Genomic DNA, 23,022 nt, shown 5'->3' with positions numbered 1-23,022 from the left:
TTTCCCTTTGCAATGGGAAATACCCTGTCTCTATCTTATCAACAAGGAAACAGACAGACTAATGACGTGATTTTTCAACAGCATCCGATTGCCACTCTGCTTGCCAAAAGCCAAAGGCTGTGCAGAGGAACTCAGACCACCTAAGACCAGGTGATCACTTTTCAGCACCGTTCCTCTTCCGTGCCTCTCTTGTGGATCAATCTCTCACCCCCATCTCAGGCCCACCCCTTTGTCCCCAGCTCTGCTGAAAGCCTTTATTTCCCCCCCCTCTGTTTTTTACATGTACCAGGTCCAGCGAGTGTGCAATGCTACCAATTTCCAAGTGCAACCTAATCAACTGAAGCTACAAAAGTCCTCGTGGCTTCCTATACCCTTCAGGAGTAATGAGATATATGGACATCTTCCCAAACCATATCTTTCCTGCTTTTGTCTGTACTGTTTTTTTCCTTTCTGTTTGGTTCTTTTTTTTTCCCCCTCCTGTTTCTTTTTTTTTTTTTTTTTGACAGTTTCTTTACTTTCTAATTCAAAAAGCTTATCTGTGCAAGTCTTTGAGGTTGGAAAAATTTCTTGTCACAACCCGTAAAACAATATCTTCCTTTAAAACTCAGGTCTATTCCCTGCTGTGATGTCACCTTTTTGAGTAATGCTACTCATGAAAGTCCTTCTAAAGGAGTTGTCTGCTCACAATCTCACTATTTCTGCACAATAATTTTACTGATACAGGGCAATTCCCAGATGCAAAAATATACTGGACATGTTCTAAGGCCCAGAGCACTTCTAGTGCGACTGCGCAAATCTCAGCTTCACCTCAAAACCAAAACCCCAAGAGCTTGATTTCAACATGATGGCTCAAATATATTCTAAGGATCCATTAAAATGGAGAAAAATATTCCAATTAGCTTAACTGACTTTAAAAGCTCATGAATCAAGATGTAAAAGCTGCTACGTCCCCTTGTTTCACCCAAGATGTAATAGGAAATCCCTTTCCCTCGCAGTGCACCCAGAAAAGCCTTCACTTTTGCTTCCAGCCAGCAGCAAAAGCAGGAATGTTCCCAAGGCCCTGTCAGGCACGTGAGGAACCTCCAGGCAGCTGCTGCTGCAGGGTCCCAGCATGTTGTGGCCTGGGAAGTCCCTGTCCTGCAGCCTCTGCCAGCTGGCACAGTCACCTCTGCGGGGTGGCTGTGGCAAGGCTCCACCACAGCGCAAATGCTCCGGTGACACAGATACTGCCTGCCCTGCATCCAGGCCTAGCGCAGCAAGGCTGCCTTTGCAGAGGGACCTCTCCCATGGAAGCCAGTTACAAAGCTCCCATCTCCCAAATCAATACAGGGTCAGACCCAAAGTAAGGCTTTCTTTCATACCTTTAGGAATAAAAACGCAAATTTTGGAAAGCGATAAGGTGAAAAACATATCTCAAGAAAAAACAGCAGTGCCCAAGATGTCCTATTAAACCTATTTTCCAATGACAATGAGAATTGAAGATAAAACACAAGTTCACAACAGACCTCAGACTTAGGATGAACCTTTGAAAAGGAAGAGCGGGGGGAGGGGGAAGATGAAGGATCAGATCCTTAATTATGAGACATTTGGGTTTAGGCCACCTGAAAGGCCAATCTGCACACTCTCTGTTTTCAAAGCTACCTTACAAGATTTAGAAAGTGCCCATCAATCTCCCCTCCTGGCTTTGGTGCTCATGCCAAGGGCAAATGGTTGGGCAGTGGAAGTCTTCACATGAGGCTGAAACACAATAGTGCTGGGAATTCTTCCTAATTTTTACTTTAAACTTGATCTTTCAGCTGCATGACTGACCAGGTTATTACCTCTGCTGAGCAAGGCCTGCTCAGCGTGGAACCTTCTGGGTCCACAACCCAGAGACAAACACAGCCATTGTGTGGTGCCTCCAGGAAATGGAGAGGCATTGACAACCATTGCTATCCAAGGCAGAGGAAAGACAATACTTGTCAATCAATTGCGCTTGTTACTGTACATTATACTGTATCTATTACCAACTGCTGAAAATGACTTTTTAACATTTCCAGTTTGATTAGATAAAATAAAAAGCAGGTAAGAGTTCATTTTTGTGCTCCTGATGTCTACTGTGGCGTTTCCATCTTGGAGAGCATGAGACCACTTTCCTTCATCATTATTTATTTAACACTATGCTTTTTTTCACTCTTACAGTCCATCTATTTTGACATCTCCTAATGCTGCACAGAACCTGTGGCACCACAACTGTTCCAATATCAAAACCCTCACCAGTAACTCAGAAGAGCGGTTTCATCACAGAAGCGAACTAGATAAGAAGCCACGCTCCCCTACCAGAAAGGAAACAACCTGCAAATTTTCAAACAGATATTTTGCCTTTCTACTGTATTTCTCACACAGACATACCCTCATTCTGTGACATCTACCTGCCCCCTCACTCAGCTGCAGACCTCTCTGACTGCTCACAACACTGCCGCTAACAACTGTGTCCTCCTTATCCCAGCCTCCCAGGTCCTTCCTCTTGCGCACGGGCCGTGGGCTGCTGCTGACATGCTGGATGGGCAAGCATCAGCCATCCCCAGGCCCTCCCAAAGAGACCAGAGACGTAGCACCAAGCCATGTCCTACACCCTGACTCCACGTTCTGCTTTTAGCTGGAATAGCCCACACAAACTGCATTCCCCCTCCACTCCTCCGGGCAAGTTCCTGAGCTAGGCCAAAACCCAGCCTACGCTTCTGTAACTGATGGATACACAATTTCCTATTTACTAAGGAAAGCATTAACATCACCCAAAAGAAAATCTTTGTTCCTCATTACAATTAATTACTTCTTTAGTTCACTCAGCATTCAGGTTTTGAATAAGTGATTGTTCTAAGGAACACAGAGAATTACTCCACAAGCAGAAACTTGCTCTTAATTACAGGGAACGGAAATGCAGGAAGGAAAGAATCAATATGCCTGATTATATCTCCCCATATATTAAACTCCAAAGCCTGCGATATTTTTCATTTGTTATGTCCTCTGCATCAATCTTCAGGAACAGCAAATTAGTCAGAATAAGTATCAATCAATGACATCTCCATAAAAAACAAAAAAGGGAGACAGACCTCATCTTTAAAGGGAGAGTAAGAAACAACTAATGACACAGAAAGATGAAATGTTTCAATTTGTTTCAAGACCATACTTGACACAATAGAAGAAGTTACATGAAATGGGGTTGGATCAACTGAAGTGACCCCAGAACAGCAGCTACTGTGTTACAGAAGCTACCCATACTACATGATCCTCACTAAGAACCATGTTTACTGTAATTCCCAATGCCAATCCCACAAACCGGGCAGGAACCCACCAAAGACTTTGTCCAACAAGGACAAATCCATTCCCTTTCCATATAAGGAACTATCAGTAAATGTAGCAGAATTTGTATTCCCAATTCCCCTTCTCACTGACCACATCTCAGCTGTCGGGAACCAGATGGCAATGAGTTACCACCACAGCACATTCTGGATCCTCTTAGTTCTAAGGGGCAGCAGGAATGTTGTTGGAGATAAGGACCATCGGCAGGCAGAGAACAGGACAGGACAACTTTCATAACATGCATCACCATCTGCAGCCGGGGGCGATGCGCCCGTTTTTAGAGGACACACAGAGATCCGGCTGCGCACAAAGATCTGTGGTGCCCATCAACAAGCACACTGCTAGCGCTCTGCTGGGTTTGTGCTTAACCTTAAACACACGAAAGCTTTGCTCAAATGAAACCAGAGGCATTGAGCATGTTTTGATAATGTCACTATTTATAGAATTTCCAGTATTCTTTTGGTATACTAAGGTTTCATCCTTTCTCCTTTGTTCATAGATATTTTTCCATGAAAAGCAAACTTCACAGTTCTGCAATTAATGGATAGGCTTTCAGGGAAAAACGTAAGAAAAAAATAACATCCCTCAGAGTTAAATCAAAAGAAGGGGAAGTTTTTCCTGGTGCGTCCTGAGCAATGGAAGTCCGCCCGTCATTCTGATGAAGCCAGAAAATTTCTTTTACATACACCAGCGAGCTCAGTAAACCTACCCCTAACTCGTTGAATTATAAGGCTTATTTTATAAAAGTTTAGATCTTATCTCATATTTTATCTTCTTCTGCTAGTAGAAAAAGCTGACACAATAGCTAATGGTTAAAAAGCAACAAGAAGTTAATTTTATTTTGCCTAAACACAGTATGTAGTCATAAAAACAAAGTGGAACTTCTGCAAACTATCGCTCAAAGTAACTGGTGTTCCTTAGTACAATTCTCTTGAGAAAACAATAAGGGATTGTAGAACATATTCTTAAAGTAGACTTGCCCATTTTATTCTGATGCATTAGCTAATTTGGCAAATCAGGTACATCCCATGGATCTGCTTCTTGCATGGGAGAGGAGAAATACAACAGAAAAGAAAAACAGGGAGTAAGAACCTGTGGCTGATGTAAAGCAGCTGAATATGGTCCTTCTCTTCGCTGGAAAGACTTTAAGAAATGTGGTTTGCCCTACAGTGATCTGAAGCTTTGCATGCTCTGCTTGAACTGTATTTGCCCCTACCTGCCAGCGTACTCTGCACATTGTGCACGAGATGTTTGGACAGCTCTTGAGAAATCTCCCTCTGCTACACATAATTCTTAGGTACCTCAGAGTCTTCACTTTATTAGCTCTTGCTGACAACAGCTATCTTATACTCCATCAATGACTCTACTGGAGTCCCACAGACCAGGCAACAGAACGCCTGAGCATTTTCTTGAGCCTACTTTTGGCAGACAATCTGAAATTAGTGGATCTAATGGTTATATAAATTCATAGGAGGCACTCATGCTTATTTTCCTCTACTTCTGGAACCCATTCCTGTGCAAACAGTGTTTTAAGAAAACTCTTAAATAAGATAAATCCGCAGCCAAATGCGAGCTGACATAAGGCAGGTCAGGACTTGTATGTCCTTATTCCTCCAAGCCAGGCTTGCTGATGCGGTATTTAACTTCCTACTAAGGGAGTGGAGAGAACTAGTCCCTGCTCTTTAACTCCGTAATTGCTGGGTCTGCACCCAAGGCCCCGTCGCAAGCCCGGCACCCGCAGTGAGGCCACGGGGATGGGAGACACCTGAGGGAGTGCTGACTCGGCACAAGATCACTGGGAAAGCCATGACAGACAGGATGGATGTTCTTGGCTTCAGCAATTAAAGACATATTCAAATATTTACGAAAGAGACAAAGAAGATTGGCGGAAAAGCAGGCAGGAAAAAACAAGAGAGAGATAAGATTTCTAAGCAATAGAAATTTTCACAAGAAGTTCAGTTCCTCCAACCTTTTATTCAGCTCACTCTTCTACCAGCACCAACACTGAGAAAGTGTCTTGGGGTTAAATCCAACAAATACTGACCACATAAAAGGCTGCATATGCAAAGAAATCTCTTCAGCGACCAGAATTTCGCTTGCTCTGTTACCAACAGCACGACGGTTCCCCTTTCAGCTGCAGCAGAAAGAAGCGTGACAAAGACCACTGTAATGTCATTGTTTTAAGGTTGGACTCGATCTCAGAGGTCCCTTCCAACCATGGTGATTCTGTGATTCTGTACTCTCAATTTCCTTTTTCAGTGTTTTTTGTAACTAGTCTGAACAATAATTCCCATTACTGCAATTTAGCCAAGACATGCATGAGCCACTTAAACAAGTTCTTCTAGCAAAATTCAAAATCCACTCCACTAGCCTAGTTGCAGAGAAATTCAACAGCATTTTTCTGCACAAAATTAAGCAGAAGCTATGGGTTAAAATCCTAGCATCAATAAAAGCCAAGTGTTTTATCACACAATTTGAGAACACATGTTATGCACAGTACTACTAAGACTTAAAAAATTCTTTGAAGGAAAGATAGATGAGGTTTCAGACAGAGAAGCAGCCCCTTGAAGCATACTGAAATGCTACAGACACGGCGGAGGGACGAAAGAAGAAAGTGAAAAGCAAGAAATGAAGCAGGCACTGGCCTGGAAAGCACAAGAGCGGTGAGTGTTGGGGCAAGTCAGAGCAACCGTGGAGAAGTGTAACACAGGAGGAAATGAGAACCATTAAAATAACACGGCAAGAGGCAAAGCCGCCAGAAGTTGCCAAGACCATCAGTGAATTTAAAACTTGGCTCACTGCTTCTCCATCGCTGCCCTTGTTTAAGGGATTGCGCTGACAACAGGAAAAAGCAGCTAGATACAAACTTGTGATTTGTGGAGCACCCCCAGTCTTCCAGGAGAAACTGTTGTACAAGCAGAGCAAGAGGCACTCCTTGTCCCAAAGGGCTGCCACACTCTGCAGGCAAACGGAGGGCGAGGTGAGACACGGGGAAGAAGGTGCTCCTGAGGTGCTTTCTGAGGACACTACAGTCTCTCCACCTGAAATCCATTAACACAGCTTTATATCCACTCGTGAGGCAACTGAGGCCTGAGCTCTACCCAGATATGACATGAAAAGGGAAGGGAGAGGAAGAAGAGAGAGATGCTGCTGTTTAGGAAGCAGGGCCTTCTATCTTTCCTTCTCTGGACCCCAACAGAAAGGGCATTGAGACTATGCCTTGCTCTGATCAGCGATGGCTCACTTTGGACGACAGCACTGCCCAGCTGCAGACCTGCACAGCAAGGCTGTGTGTGCAAACATTACAGTGAACTTTTACACATCCCCCAACAGCTAGGGCTTAGCAATTTCTATTCTGTATGGACTACATATTCTACAACATGTAGTCTACATATTCTACAACATAGTCTACAACATGTAGACTTCACACACAGGGAAGCAAGAGTCCCCTGCAGTCATTACAGGTCACTTACTATGAGCACTGAACTGAAAAACAAAGAAACAAAAAAAAAAAAAGTGAAACGAACCCACTACAGAATAATTACACACACAAAAGAAACCTGTCAACCAGTCCTGACACCAGCACAGACTTTGAATTAAAAGCAATGTGCCCGTTTAGGTGCTCTCTGCTAGGTTTGCACCCTAGCTTCTCTGTGGATTTCAGGGGGGAAATCACTACTTTCACTATTTTCCTTTTTTTCTGCTTTATTCTGCTAGTAAACTGAAAAGACTATTGAAAATGCTCTATTGACGTTGGTCTCCTTTGGTCAACCACATACAAAAGTGTTTACTAAAAGAGATTGTTACAGGTATGAAAGCATAAGTTATCAGGAGTAGTAATTTAAGGAGAAAGGAACAAATGCATTCCTACATGACAACTGAAGCAGTGATTATGAACTCAGGCTTTTGGTTTACTTACAGAGCTACTGGGTATCTGTTTCCTTTTTCATTTAGGAGTGCTCAATCTCTCACCTGGTTTGCTTTCCACCTGTAACACCCACACAACGGCTGACATTTACCCCCATTGTAAGGATGGATGCGACATAGTTTTTCAGAAAACACCTTATAAATGCCCGTTTCCAGGAACCTCCCCAAACAATTATTAGAAAATACATTTGCCAAGTCTGCAGATTTAATTAAACTCTCCTCACACACGCCTTGTTTGTTAACCAACTTAAAAAGTAATATAACACGTCTCTGTTAAACAGTGATACACTCGGACACCTGACAGGTCGGTCTATAGACACCTGTAACTTTAGATCAGGTTTCCCGCTTTCTCCCTTTGACCACAGCAGCTCCATTTATTAAAGCAAACATTTCAGATCAGGGCAAGTTGTTTGGATGTTTTTGTGCCAAATGAGACATTTTGCATCATCCCAGCACTGCTGGCTCGACTGGATCTGTCTCGGTACCGCCAAGGGTGACATTTCAGACCCTGTGTGGTCCCTCAGGCTGGCAGGGACAGCGGGCAGGTGAGCAGCCCTGCAGTGTCCCCAGCCTCCCCCTGCTCCCTCCTGACCCTTGCCCATCTCCCTGTGCAGGTGTGAGCTGCAGCTGGTAAAGCATTAACTTTCTCTGTGTTAACACAACAGAACTGCTGGCAGCAGCCCTTTGTGCCAGGTTACCGGCACCTCAGGGCTATCACACCATACCTAAGGAAAGACCAACTATGCCAAGGGGCAAATTCTCAGCCAGTATTGCACTCGAGTGAAGTAATAGAGTCCAATTTTCTCCTGTCAGTTAGCCTTTGTTGTGGTGCATTTCTTCTTGCAACACCTGAGGCCTCTCACTCAGTTCAATTTCCAGTCTCTGATGTAATGTGTTATTTATTAGACTTCCAAAACTAATTTTTCTAATGCTTTTGAAGCTTAAATTTTTCTGGGTTTTGTCTTACATCCTCTTATACACAAACTGCAGCCCCATCTCCCGTGCACTGTCAGCTCCTCAGGAATCAAGCTCAGTTTCAGTGTACCACCTAAGAAGTCAGGGTAATACCTGCTGACTCCCCTTGCAAAGCCAGCATTTACTTTATGGCTACCTACACATCCTTCATAAAGCCAAACCCACATGGATTTCAGCTTAAGCTGAAACTGATCTGTGTAGGCAGAGGACTACAGTCAAAAGAAGGTGCCTGTTCCTCCCAGTGTTTTCCATGGGCTCTCCATCATGACCTTGGGGGTGGGACACAGACCCTCACGGCAGGACACAGGAGCAAGGTGTTGCCGACAACACGGTTCGGCAGGACCAGGCAGACAACACACACCCAGCCCAGAACCACAATTACTACTGCAGAGAGATGGAATTAATGATTCCTGCAAACCAAACCCGAAGGGGGAATTAACAACTCCCATTCTCAAGCACCGGAATCTATGTACGTTGTTATTAAGCGCAGGAAGAAAGAGCAGTTCAGAAAGATTGTAAGAAATGCTGTAGAAGATGTCCCTGCTCGTTGCAGGGGGTTGGACTACATAAGCTTTAAACGTCCCCTCCAACACAAACTATTCTGTGATTCTACAGACTTAGCTTGTATTTCCCAGAATAAAAATCATTCTATTACTGAATATATGTATCTTAATAGGCCAAACTATGAATCTTCAACTCAAATGTAATTTACACTTTAAACACCATAGAGAGGTAAAATATGGAAATCTGTCAAAGACACAAACACTTCAGAAGAAACCTAACCTTTTCATTTAAATAGATGCATGTTAAAAATTCAGTAGAGTGCAACAACTACTGTCTCTCAAGTCATCCCGGAAAAAAAACCTGCAAATGTTCCCAGCCTGTATTAAAAACAAAGCCAGAACCTTGGCAGCAGTGCTCCTAGGCAACGGGTGCAATAAATGAAAAAACAGGACTAAACATCTAGGTGACTCCATCCCACAACCCATCAAAAGGAGAACACTTAAGAGTTTTACAGATGCAGAAAACAAGCAAAGCACAGTCCGGGACTGACAGCAACAGCGTCACCTTGTTTGTGCCTAAAATCCCATCCAATAGCATGGGAAAGATTCAGATGCAAAATCTGGTCTTTATGTCCGAGCACTGTCAGAGGGATTAGATATTACTGTGCACCCAATTACACAGGCATCACTCCTGCTTGGTCTTCTAGTATGGGTGATGTCTCCCATTTTTACCACGGATGACAAAAAAAGAAGGTATTGAAAGTAGCTCAAAAGAAAGGGAGAGTGTTGGCTGGTTTGCATGGGAGGACATATGTCCATCTACTTCCTTTTGTAAAAATGACAGAATGACAGAGTGACAAGAACACACATTACTGACAGGTGTAATTTCACCCCTGCTTGAAACGTCATTGCTTAAAAGGGAGATGAAAGCCTCAAACTGATGAATGGGGATGAAAAAAACCTGGACGGAATTAACATTTGTGGTCCCAGAGGGGCTGAGTCACGGGGTTCACGCAGTTTTCTATTGGGCTGCGGAGTCACACTGATTTACAGCGTGCTCAGAAAGGACCTGATTGAAACTGTTTCCATCTGCCTCCAGATGGCTCCTCAAACACATTGGGGCATTTACAAACGCCAGCAGGGGCACGTCCAAAGGACTCCACAGCAACTGCACACACCAGCAGCATTAAGTACAATTAAACAATACTTTTTAATTCATCTTATTCTAACAAGCATTACCCAAATGCCACAGTGGTCAGCAACAGTTTCACAACCAACTTTGATAGCACCAGAATTCGACTGTCCATGAACACCGACTTAGCACCAGAATTCAACTGTCCATGAACACCGACTTTTAAGTGTTATTAACTCTGTTAGTAGAGAGGTAACAGACAGCTCCTGCCACGACAGATGTTAAGGAGTTCCCCCACCACAGTCAATGCCCAGTTTGAAGGGAAGGGTAGGTGAGCAGGTTTCCACCCTGGAACTGAAGGCAGCCTGGGTCCGCGAAAGGAATGGAGAAAAGGACCAAGAGGGGAACCTGGATGGAAGAAGAACCAGTTTATTGGTTAATAATAATGTGCGAGGGCAGGACAGGACAAGCAGAAATGCTCCCCAGTACAGACTGTGTGCTCATCCTTCCTGATCAGACAGAGGACAAGAGCTGGAGCGTCTCATGACCATCATTCAGAGCACCCTGGGACTGATTAGGGGCAAGAAAAAAAAAAGGCAGAGAGCAGGGAGAAGGCAGCTTTCTAGAAGAAAGACAAAACATTCACAGGTTCAGGAATCATCACACTCCTTGGACATGGGATATAAGCAAGAGGTGCTCCTTAGAGCTCTACTTGCTGTTAACACAACAAAACCACTGTGACCTATGGAACATGAACTACTATTTTTTTTCTGTTCCTGAGTATCAGAACAATTATCTCCATTAGTTTAGATTTTATTCTTTGACTGAATTTGTTTATTTGATCGCCTATGCTGTAAACTGACATTGCAGATAGCACCTCGCTGCTGTAGGTTATCACAGCAAGAACCTTTGCTGGAGCCAGTTGTGCCTATCAGCTTCTCAGCTGCCCATTATGGTGTCACAGAACATGCCTGCACAGCCAATTGTCTCCTTGCATAGGTGATTACAGAACACAAAAGAAGAGCTGATCCGTAATTTTAAGAATGTAAGTATTACCAGAAGCACTAAAAGACAATTTTTGTTTACAAAACAGAAAGATGTAAAAGACTAAACCAAGGTCACTGAACAGTAATGTTTCTGGTACACCCAGACTAGATCCAAGGCCCTACAAGTGCTCAAATGTCTGTGAGCCCACAGGTTGATATTTATTAAATACTATTGTGATTTTTCAGAGAAGTAAATTCTCACTGCATCTTCACAGTGCAAACTGTGACCCTTCCGGTTGCAGAGATGTGAAAAATAGGTAAGTTAAATGGTGAGGAATATACATATATATAGTACACAAGAAAAACAGCCAACTTAATGAAAAAGATCTGCTGTCTAGTTCTCTCATTTGACTTATTTTCAAGCCAAGGAGGAGGGAGGAGGACTGGTCTACCTTTGGCATTTTAGGTTAGCTATCTGTTTTCTCTTCTATTGTTTTATTTGGCATTTGTGGGACATTTACACAGTTGTTAGGAGTATATACGCCAACACATATGCTCAGAAGAATTTCACCAAGGCAGATCTGACTCTCAAGTGTTTGTTTTTGTACGTTGCAGTTTATGATCCAGCACAGTCAAACTGAAAAGGGTTATTAGAACAACAATGCTGACTGCACATCATGAAAATAGACAATAATAAAGCAATTAAGCATGAGCGCTACACCTATTTAAGAAATAGTTTACAGGCTCTGTGAAAGCAAAGTAGGGTAGAGTTTCTCACATGCTGTCAAGAACCATCACTTGAGCACTGCAGGAACACAGTGATCCCATGATCAACACGTCTGAAGAGAAATTCTTCCCCAGCACCGCTGCAAAGTGCTTATGGCATGATGCAAAATAAGTTTCTCTGCCTCTTAAAGAGAAAAACTCATCCCTTCTCACTTATAGGATACTGGTCAAAAGTCATTACAATCTCTTCCAACTGTGCAATACCTAGTAAAAAGGGCTTCTGTTTGGGTTCTGCTACTTTAAGTATAAATAGACAGACATTTACACGTGTTATTTGTTGAAATTTAGATTAGCTTCCTGGAGAAGTTGATCATTAAATTGTAAATGACTACATTTCTCATGGTTCTCTCCCAGATAGCTCATTACACTATCTAGTTCTTTGATTTTGCTGTTCACAGTGAAAAATATTTCCCAGATAAACACACCAGACTAGAGACGTGAAAAGAATATTCTTTTTTTTCTCCGCCCATTTGGGGAGCTGTTCAAAACTCACCCAGCGGTGGACAGACAGACTCTGCTGTCTAGCTAGAACTGCAGTTTAAGCTTCAGCTGGAATAAAATTTAACTTAACCACCTTCAAGATGCTTCCATCTAACAAACCAAAATATATTTATCTACAAGCAATAAAAGTTGCACTTCAAAGCAAACATGGATCAAAATAAACTTCTAAAATACCCACAAATACTGATGTCTCTCTCTCCCTTGCTTTTTCACTCATATTGAGACATATGCTTGGTACTCTCCCAAATTATTGAAGGGAAAGTATTTCATTTTCACAGAACGGCATCCTGGAGAGAATTTTCTGGACTGCCTGCCTTAATAGAAGCTTTCAGCTTCAAGAAAAATGCACGTAAAGTAGATTTCACAGAACACGGATCTAGGCCTTCCTTGCCTCAAAGATGGTGGGTGCCATGGCCCCACTGTTACTGGCTTCTGTCCTCACGGATGTTCCCTCAGAGCAGCCGCACGGGCACCAGTCTCCTTCAGAGCAAAGAGGATGGAACCAAACAGGCGCAATGACAGCCTGAAGCTCTATGAAGATACTGATCTAGATAGAAAATGCTCCTTACCAGTTATTCGGCGGTCGCAAAATCTTCCATTAGCAAATCTGCCAGAAAAGCAGCTCTGCCATGCTGGAAGACCTCTGCCAGGATCCCCCTCTGTACTGAGATTTTGGTAGGGAGCTCAGCTACCATGTAACACAGTGCTCTCATACTCCAAGTGAGTTTTCCAGTAAGTGTAGCCTATTATTTATATCCAACTGCATCAGTGTGATTTCTACAAGAAAGTGAACATCTCCCATGTATTGCAGTGTCACCACATTTCAAGTTCCTGTGAGATAAAAACCAAAGCATGTTGGCTTTGTCAGGCACAGAGGGTTTTGACTGAGGCACGTGGTTGACCTCAATTGTTTTGCAGGTCTGCAAGAAGTGACCTTACAGGGACACTTTATGCATGTGCTCAGGTCATTATTACTCTACAATTCAAAAAGTATATATCATAATGAAAGCACATGCTATATTGACTATTCTGTATTGTTTTGAACTAGGAGGTCACCGGGTACTTGGCAAGAACCTGCATGACCATCTGATGACTTGTTGACTCCATCTCATGGCTCTCTCCATAAACTTTTAATCACAGCAAATCGCTTTGTCAAAAAGCAACAATGTCCCCTCACGATAAACTGTGTTCTCAGTGCCATCCAACAGTCCGCAAGCATGTGCAAAGTACAGCTGTAATGCTGTGCACGTTAACAGGCAAGGTGGCCAAGAATGTCACTCAAACACTAAGGAGAGAAATACTCACGGATATTGCGTATAACATACCAAACCCCCTTAAAGCCCATTAGTTCTCACTCCAGCTGTCTTATTAAGCTTCTTTCAGTAATGCTTTGAATGTCTTTTCTTACAGCTGGTTTTCACTGAGTCTCACTTATCAGACCATTAGTTAATTTGAGCAAATGAAATGATCTGTTGACAGAATAACTGTTTATTTCATTCATTTCCACTAAAAGCTTTCATGCATCAGCTCTTTCCGCCTTTCTCCATTGCTTCCTTTAGAGGTAATAATTTATAATGTGAAAGTCATTGTGTTTGGTAACATTAGGCAGCAAAACCCAGCCAGATGGTTGGGTTTTGTTTTCTATCACTAGGAAAGAAGAAATAGTTTCAAGAGCTGAAAATATTAATAAATACATGCAAGTATAATGATTTTTAAAAGTCAGTGACCACAGAATAAAAAGTCAATTATTTTTTAAAATATCACCATTTTCCTATCAGTACCATCATATTTCAACGAGCTTTTTACCACATACCTTTTTACCACACTGCTTATTTGTTTTAAGCTAACATTATAAAATACATACAACCTGAACTATGGTGTCTAAGAACAAATACTGAAAGGCTCTTAAAACATGCGCACAGTATTGCAAAATACAGGTTTTCCAGTTAAATCTCATTATTACTTATTTACTGAGAACTGACAATGTGTTTCACTAAGGTTCATTTAGTGCGTGCCCAGGAGCAATAGAGAACTATCTCCAGAGTTACAGGTACCACTTCCAACTGGGATCTTGTGCGTCACGGGTTTTAACTCCTGTGACACCCCCTGGGCTTACATTCACACCTGCAAAAATCTTGTGCTGTGTACAGAAAGTGAACTAAGCATCAAACTCAGCTTCCAGTTCAACACAGGAAGAACCCAGCTGACAGCAGCAGAGAAATACCAAGATCAATATGGAACCCGAGGTCCTTATTCACGCTGAAGAATTATTTTTTTTCCCCATAAAATAGTGCTGTCTCAAGGACAACCATTAACTCAGTTGTACCCATACAAGGGAATGGGGCTCTGGCTCTATTTGGCTCCACGGTGGCAAAACAGCCACTAGCTTTTGCAGGGGCATAACTTCAATCTCCATTTCCAAGGAGACAAAACAGTGCATCCAGAGACACGGTGAGAAGCCAGCTAGTACGTGTCCTCTGCTTTGTACAAGGATCCGACAGGAGAATATCCCAGAAAACACACACACACCCTTTAAGGTAAACTTGACATTTTACCATCTGAATTAAAAGTTTTCAAACTTACATTTTCTGACTTTAAACATAGCATTTTTTTTCAGAATACTTAATAAGCAAAGGGCTACTGCAGAAAGCAAATTCAGGTTAAAGGACAAATTTGTGAGCAAGTCTTTGTCAGAGACCAAGAAAGCTAGCTTTAAAAAGAAGACAGACTAGCCACTTCAAGAACATTTAAGTACAAGAGACAGAGAAGTGCCGTGGTTCATCCAGCAGCAGCCACGCTGCCGTTCCTCAGAGGTGAGAGCTCTCCCGCTGTCAAAACAGGACTTTTGCTCCACGGCTCTCACACGGGCCAAAATCCCTCCAGTCCCCAGGTACAAGTAAACCCTGGGATCACCAGGAATTGCAAACACACATCTGAATCACTAAGCAGCAATTTTTCGGTGTTCAAAATAATCTACAACCAATGTATTAAAATTAAACTTGATTGATTTTTCCATGATACTGCACCTATGACTTACAGAGAAGGAATCTGGGGGGGGAAATAATAATTATATTAACTGGTCCTTTTAAAGATACATTTCTCCATGACAGATTTGATAAGCACAAAGAAAAATCATACTGAACTTAAGCCCTGCCTTAGCATGCTGTATAACACTTTAAGTAATGTTCTTTGCTTGCCGCCCTGTTCTGTTGCCAATACTTCACGATCCTACAAGTGAAATAATAGAAATAAGACTACACCATAAACGTACAGCCAGCTCCCCAAGAGCTGGTTTTGAGGTTCAGAGAACTCTGGATCCAACAGCCCCATTTCCAAGTGTCCCAAGTGCCTTTGTGCCCCATTGCCCCTGTTGCATTGGAATATGGTGTGTGAACAGTAGCAGCCGATCACACCTATGACTTCTGAGATAAAAATCTAAGGAAAAAAGGTTCCGCTTGTCATCTGCACAAGAAGTCTCCACAAATAACATGATTTCCACACACTCCTGCACCATTTTAACTGGGGGGAAATGCATACTAAGCCTTCAAGAGATGAAATACAAAGATTACATCTATGCCCAGGAAACACAGTTTCATTTTTTTCATGCTATATCCTCTCCAGTGACACAGAATTTGATATATATTTTGTATTTCAAGGGCAGAAGTTATTTGTTTGAAATGAAGTTATGATTACCTACATGACTCGGGCAGTTTCCATAGCCATTTATTAAACATGGGTTCAGCTAAAAGGAAAATAAACATTTCCATAATATCCTCTTTTTCTGGAGAAGGAACCCTTCATAGACGCTGGGAAGCAGTAAAGGGAAAAAAGACCATGTCGGCACAATATTGTTGGTCATATACAATACAATCTTATCCTTCATCGAGTTTTCAACACAGGAAACAGGTATATTAGAAAGTGCCTGATTCACAAGTTTTTCTAAGTCAGATACAGTGATTGCTTTGAACAGCCCTAAAGGAACAAGCTGTAAACAGTGCTTTTATACAGCTCCAATAATACACATTTCAAAGTCAAAATGCCCAGCCATCTAGCTGCTTTCACAGCCAATACCCAGTGCAGAAAAACCCTAAACAAGTTCTATTTTACTAGGCATGAATTTCATCTGATCTCCTAGCTGTAGGTCTCACACGACTAAGAACAGGAGTATCAGGTCTTTTGTTGGTTTTTTTGTGTGTGTGGAAACCTTTTTTTCTGCCCTAATCAGTGGAACAGGGAGAGGAACCTGTAGCTTACTAATGTCCCAAATTTCCATCAACAGATTCCTCCTAATTATTTGAAGTGCCTAAACACTTTTGATGCTGGCATTGATGCCCACAAGAAGGTAACTATAACTTGTTCCAACAGTCACAAAATCCAAATCCGAGCTTACAGGGTACCTACGTCTTCAGAGACATCAGTGCAACCATCGTCTTCCTCTGCCCCACCACCCCGAGCTTCTCCCAGAGCCTCAAGGTGTGCACAGAGTCACTGCGAGACGTGCTCTGGGACACAAAAGGAGTTCCCCAGCATTGCGTAACTTCCTACAGCTTTTGTAAATACAAACTATGATATCCACGAGGCCCTTTATCACCTTGAATAAATAAGTAATATTTCATGCATACCAGAGTATAGGTGAGGGCTAGATAGGGTAAACATACACCTGTGTAAAGAAGTCAAGACCTGTCTGCCTGCCAAGTTCATCTGATCATGAGACTTGTCTTGGATTCCAGGTGAATTCTCATTTACGAGAGCATAGAAAATTCACCAGTAATGCCAAAATCCATCACTAGCTGGTGGCTACCTCACCCTGCAGCCCTTGCTCATGTTTGAAAGCTGTCTTCTATCTCATACATCTTATTTCTCACATAAAATTTTCTGGATCAAGTTTTTCAATGGAAATGGTTAATAAGGAAATACACGCAATACTTCCGTCATGACGCGTTTGTTCAGAGAATTAACCTCCCACATCAACTCAACACATGGATGATCTGCAAAAGCCAATATGAAGTGAAGAAGAAATAGCAACCTCAGCTCATCAAGCCATACAGAGCGACCAAGCACAGCTGAGAGAGATGCTTTTTCCCAGCCCAGGCACAGTAAAGTGCAGTTTTTGATATTGGATGTCTTTTAATCCTCCTCCTCCCATTCTCCATGAGAAAGTAGGAGACATTTTACCCTGCTATTTTGTTACTTTTTTGGTTTGGTTTTGTTGGGCTAGCTTTTTTATTCATTTCTGTTTGATTGGTTTTGTTCAAGTTTCGTGGGTTTAGATGTTGTGTGGTGGGTTTTTGTTTGGATTTTTGTTTTTTTCTTTGTTGTTGCGGTTTTTTGTACGAACAGGATAGGCTGGCTGTATAGCCAGAAAAGACAAACAGAAAATCAGTTTCTGGTAGAGTGATTTGTGAGTGTCTGGACGTACCAGCAGAGCTGGCACAGGTAAGGAGTGGGAGCACTGCGATCTTCGCTCCATCTCCAGGGTGTGACAGGTGTGTCAAGGTGACAGGCACAAGTGCTGCCAACCCTTGAAGAAAAGGGCTGAGCCTTGCTGTGGGTAATACTAGAGCAAAGTAAGAATTACAAAAAGCTTTGACAAGATCACACCCATTCAGCTTCTGGAAAGTTTTTTAGATCCTGCAATAACCCCGAGGCCCAGCTCTAAAGCAGGTAACCCCGTGGAGCAGCATTAACTCCCGCTGTGCCAAGGGCCACCACGGCAGATCAGCTCATCCTGACAATGCTGTCCTGTGTGTGCGGTGATTTTTGAGGTGGACCACAAAGCCTTATACAGCCTTCTCTGTATGGACCAAGAAAAGTTAGTCGTACACTGACCAATCATTTGTAAGAAATCCCAAGGATTTAATGAAATTGCCCACTGGCTGAGACAGGTCCAAGTTACAGTTGTCTCATAGTGCCATCCAGAGGAGGATGGGAAGTCACACGATGACTCCCTGCTGCATCTCTCCTGTTTATTAGTCCAACTTGTGTGACATGGGAGCAAGTCCCATGGCTTGCCCTGCCTTCATCTCAAGATGAGGAGCAGGTTCCAGACACCAGATGCTGATGGGAGCAGCACAGAAACCAGGCGAGTGTCTCTCACCGAGCACACAGGGCCCTGCAGGGGAAGCATTGCTTGGCAGCGGTTTTACCTTGCCAAACAGGCAGTGTTTTCTCTGGGTAGGCTGGTCTGCTCAGCAGCCAGCGTACATGGGCTTAGAACCAAACTGCAACCCCTAAAAACCTACAGAACTGCCTATAGCCCTGGTAATAACACAAGTGGCACAGTCAAAAAAAACAAAACCAAACATGGTTTCATAAGCGAATACCTTCTCTCTGTTCATTAGGTGCACGAGAGTAAAACACAAAAATGCCTTCTGTATGTATTTATGATTGCAGCCACCAGGTTTATGTTCTGAATCACTGTTTGAAATGCATTCTCACATTGAAGTGTATTAAGAAAACATTATGGGGTCTCCTGTAAACCAGCAAACTGCAGGAGAGACAGAGTTGAGGCTGAAATTGCACACTTGATGTACTTCATTATATCTAGGTATGTACTGAAGAGCTTGTAATAATACTCGCTGTTCCAGAAACTTTTGATACATAACCAGAGGCTGTTTTGGGGGCCTAGAAATGTTATCCTTGCAGGAGGCCTGGGAACTTGGGAACTGAGACCAGCTGTCTTCGTTTTGATGGGATGCTTACTATTGATTTTTTTATTTTAATTTTAAAGGCTAGCCCATAATTTATTCACCTTCATTTTTCAGAGCCCCACATGTAACTCACCAGGCAGAGCACTAAATCCTTACTGGTCCTTTCTGAACCCAGGCTCTGCTGACCACAGCTGGAGTGGCTCCTGCCTGCCTGTCTCAACACCCTCTGCCACAGCAGCATAAGGATACTCGGCACAAGAGCAGAGAGGGGAACCCAACATAAAAATACATGCCTCAGAGCACAAAAGAAAATAAATGAAAAATTCCCCAGAAAAAAATTCTTCTGGTTTAGTAAACCCAAGAAGTTCAAACTAACTAACTAAATGAATTAATTAAGCATATGAACCTAATTCTACCTTTTTCTGTCCAAGATTCTCAGGGCTGAGTTTCACACCCAGGTAGGGGAATCTCTAGTAGAAGCTTCCAGACTGCACTGGATCCTCAATGAATACTACTGCCTGTGTCCACAGACCGAGAAACCCATCACGGACCTCAGCTCTTTCCAGTGCCCTCCTCGGGACCTCTTCTGGCAACAGAAAACCACATTACATCCCCCACAGCTCCACGAAGCACCCCCCAGCACAGCGAGGGGTCAGGAGTCAGACCCCAGAGATGTCTCAGCCAGCCCAAGTGCCAGGCTCTGCCCTGCAGCCCTTGCAGAAAGCCAGAAATACCCATGAGGATAAACTCACAGCCCATTTCTGCACCAAAAGGGTCCTGCCTAACTCAGTGGTGTCCCCACCTGTACAATGCAGAAATTACATTTCCTCTACAGGATGCTCTGAAAACTACACCCAGAAAGGGAACCGTAAGGTGCTACAATTAGCAATCGTTTTACTCAGAAGCACAGTTCCCAGGATATTTGTCAGGCAGCTGAAACCCTAAGGTGTTTTAAGCTTCATGAGAAAGCTTGTTCACATATGTTGTGGAACCACAGTTCAGGCAGCATTTCCTCTACAAATTGAAGAGATTAACTAGCTAGCCGTAAAAGAATAAATATGCACCCTGGAATTAAGGGAGGGAGGGGAGTTATGCATTTGCTTCAATTAGGAGAGCTGAAGGAAAGCAAAAAAAAATAATTAGTGTATGCCTGATCACTTTTGACTTCCAGAATGCCCAGCACTGCCTTTGCGGTTACTTTTATTATTTTTCTTTAACATGAGAGGCAATCTAGCAGAGAGAAATCCAGGCTTCTGCTACCCCATGACGAGGGCAAGAAACAGCACTATCTATCCAAACACAGCAGCAAGACCATTCTGGGCTCATTTTCAGTTGTGTTATGAAGTTTAAATGGAAGCAGATTGAACTTAAATTACGAAACTCAAAACTTTCCCCCCTTGTACTGCATGTGGGCACAAACTCTTCTTTGTGCAAAACTAAAGCCAAGGATATAGGACCATCTTCCCTTTGAATTTAAGGATACCGATCTAGCTGCATTAACAAGCGGCAATTTAAACTGTAGCAACACTGTCCCTGCCCACACCTACAGGAGTGTGGGTGAGAGAGAAGTGAAGCAGCACATTCCCCAGTGGCCTCTGCCAGCATTATGTGGTGAAGCAGAGCGCGGGCAGGCACCGGCACAGCCCTACCAGCCTCCACCAGCACGCCCAGCCAGGAGTCGTGTGGCCGTATTCCTAATGCCTTCCTCTTAGACCCAGCACCAACCACCCTGACAAACTCAGCAGGGAAACGCCAAGAGCACCCATGTTCATCAGTGTCAAAGAGATTCTCCCAGCGACCAGACTGCATCTCCCCTCTTTAAAGCACACATGGGAATGAATTTTGCAAAGCAGGAATCTACAACTTCTTACGAAATCAAAATAAATTTCACTCAATGTTTTTCCTCTTGTATCCTTCATCTCATCACTTACCTTCTGTAGACTTCTGGGCAGTGTTTTCATATGCTTCCCTCATTTACAACAAAAAAAAATTGACATGTCTTCTGTAGACTTCTGGGCAGTGTTTTCATATGCTTCCCTCATTTACAAAATAAAAATTGACATGAAGTTTATAGGTTACAAGAAATCTCTCCTAAATCAAATACTTTTTTTCAAACATTCCACTCGAGGCTTTCCTGTAAAAGACCTTGTTTTCCTATTCAGATTCATTTTTAAGCTTTTAAGAAGATTGTATTCTCACAGGTACTCACAGAAATTTTTCCAGTACGATTGGCTTCCTCTCTTTCTGCCAGGGCCCGCAGAAAGTTGTCTTTCAGCTCTTTTCCTACGCTTGCTAGTGACCTAGAAAAAAAGTGGTATAATTACACTATTAATTATTGCCACAGAATTTGGGTTCACTGTTTGGTAAAGTGTTATGTAAATGTAAGGAGACAGTCTTCACACTATCGTAGCTAATTTCTCTATTTCCTCCTCTGCTTTTACAAACCCTTAAACCACTCTTCAAAATTCATCACTACTGCAGATGTACGATACAATAGTAGTTTATCAAAAGGTGACTTCTACTAAGACACATTTTCAATTACATATCCGGAGTAATCTAAGCACTTATTTTATATCCCCAGAATTATGGCCAAAGTCATGTTTACATAAGAATACCAATTTTCACAGTGTGTCAATATAAACTTAAACGGATTTAATACCTTATTCTTCAGCCAGCAACTAATCAAATGAACTACTACATACTTAGGCTGCTTGGTGTAATAGGGTCAATATAGTTTCTGTATCCTTAAGTACAAAGCATAAAAAGAAAAGCCAATTTTGCTCCCAAAAAATTGGCAAAAACAACAAAAAAAAACCCCAAAAAACCAAACCAAAACAAGAAACAACCAACAAAAAAAAAAAACCCAACCAGCCAAAAAAAAACACAAAAAAGGATATTATACACTAAAATGTACTTGTTAGCCTTTTAACATAGTGCCCTAGAACTCAGTCATAAAAAATATAAAGCACACACAGAATCATAGGATCATCTAGGTTGCAAGGGACTCTTAAGATCATTGAGTCCCACCATAACCTAACACATCAGATGGACAAAAGCACTGAATATTGGCCAAACCCTTCAACAAGAATGTGATTCTTTAAAATGGTTTATACAAGACTCTCAGCCCAATCCAAAGCCCTTCTCCATCTGCGGGGGCATCGCACACACAAGAAGGAAGCAGAGACTTCCGAAATCTTGCACTGAAGTGGCTTCACTGGTAACTTTTCTCTTTTTGGTGTCTGAATTGGTGAATGTGAACTGGAAAGCACTCTCTCAGTCAACCCAAGGCAAACTAGTGCCTCTGAGTTCAGCACAGATCCACCCGAAAGGGGAAGGATTATTATGTTCCCCACTATCTTGATATGAATATCCCAATAAAAAGCAGTAACATTTGTCAATATAAGTAGAGGGAAAACAGCATCAGTAACGATGTTTCTATCAAGTGTATAATGTATCAAAGTTCAAATAAAAGAGTGCCACAAACACTGAAAAATTCCCTTTGGTAAGTTTTTAAATGTAGACATGCATGGAAGATGCAGTGTTTATGGGAATGCTGTATGAGCATTTGTTATGAGCTGATCTTTGAGAAAGAAAGGTTTTTCTCCCCCCCACAGCAGCATGTACATTCTCCGCACTCCAGTTTACCATCACAGCAGAAGATCAAGGCATTCCACTCTGCAGAAGTTCCCACACACATAAACAGGCTGAAATTTTGGGGTGTGACTAGTCAGGAATGCATGAAGGGCACATAAATCTTTGTGCCAGCTCCCTGCCAGGCTAGACAAGGGAGTTCTCCCAGCAGGGAGGAGCAGCAAGAAATTCTCTAGCACCCACCGAACACTACTTCTGTCTCACGAGGGTTACCTAACTTGCCATGACCTAAAAATTGGTGTTTGAATGAATTTTAAAAGTTCCTAAAATCTGCATTTGGTCCTTCACAAAGCTAGAGAATTAGAAATTATATACCGCACTCCAGTTTACCATCACAGCAGAAGACTGAGGAGAGATCAAGGCATTCCACTCTGCAGAAGTTCCCACACACATAAACAGGCTGAAATTTTGGGGTGTGACTAGTCAGGAATGCATGAAGGGCACATAAATCTTTGTGCCAGCTCCCTGCCAGGCTAGACAAGGGAGTTCTCCCAGCAGGGAGGAGCAGCAAGAAATTCTCTAGCACCCACCGAACACTACTTCTGTCTCACGAGGGTTACCTAACTTGC

At 42.6% G+C, this 23,022-nt stretch overlaps 1 protein-coding gene across 1 annotated transcript in view; it reads right to left on the bottom strand.

Moving 5' to 3' along the window:
• Nucleotides 1–23,022, bottom strand: part of LOC106885834 (chromosome unknown open reading frame, human C4orf22) — a 200,254-nt gene that overhangs the window by 113,862 nt on the left and 63,370 nt on the right. The window contains exon 3 of the mRNA XM_014938338.1: nt 21,012–21,102. Coding sequence (XP_014793824.1) covers nt 21,012–21,102 — 91 coding nt within the window. The remainder of the gene's footprint in view (nt 1–21,011; nt 21,103–23,022) is intronic.

The sequence above is a fragment of the Calidris pugnax genome, unplaced genomic scaffold, assembly GCF_001431845.1.
Source record: "Calidris pugnax isolate Ruff unplaced genomic scaffold, ASM143184v1 scaffold72, whole genome shotgun sequence".
NCBI lineage: Eukaryota > Metazoa > Chordata > Aves > Charadriiformes > Scolopacidae > Calidris > Calidris pugnax.
The sequence above is the reverse complement of the archived record's forward strand: the minus strand, read 5'-3'. Positions and strand labels throughout refer to the sequence as shown.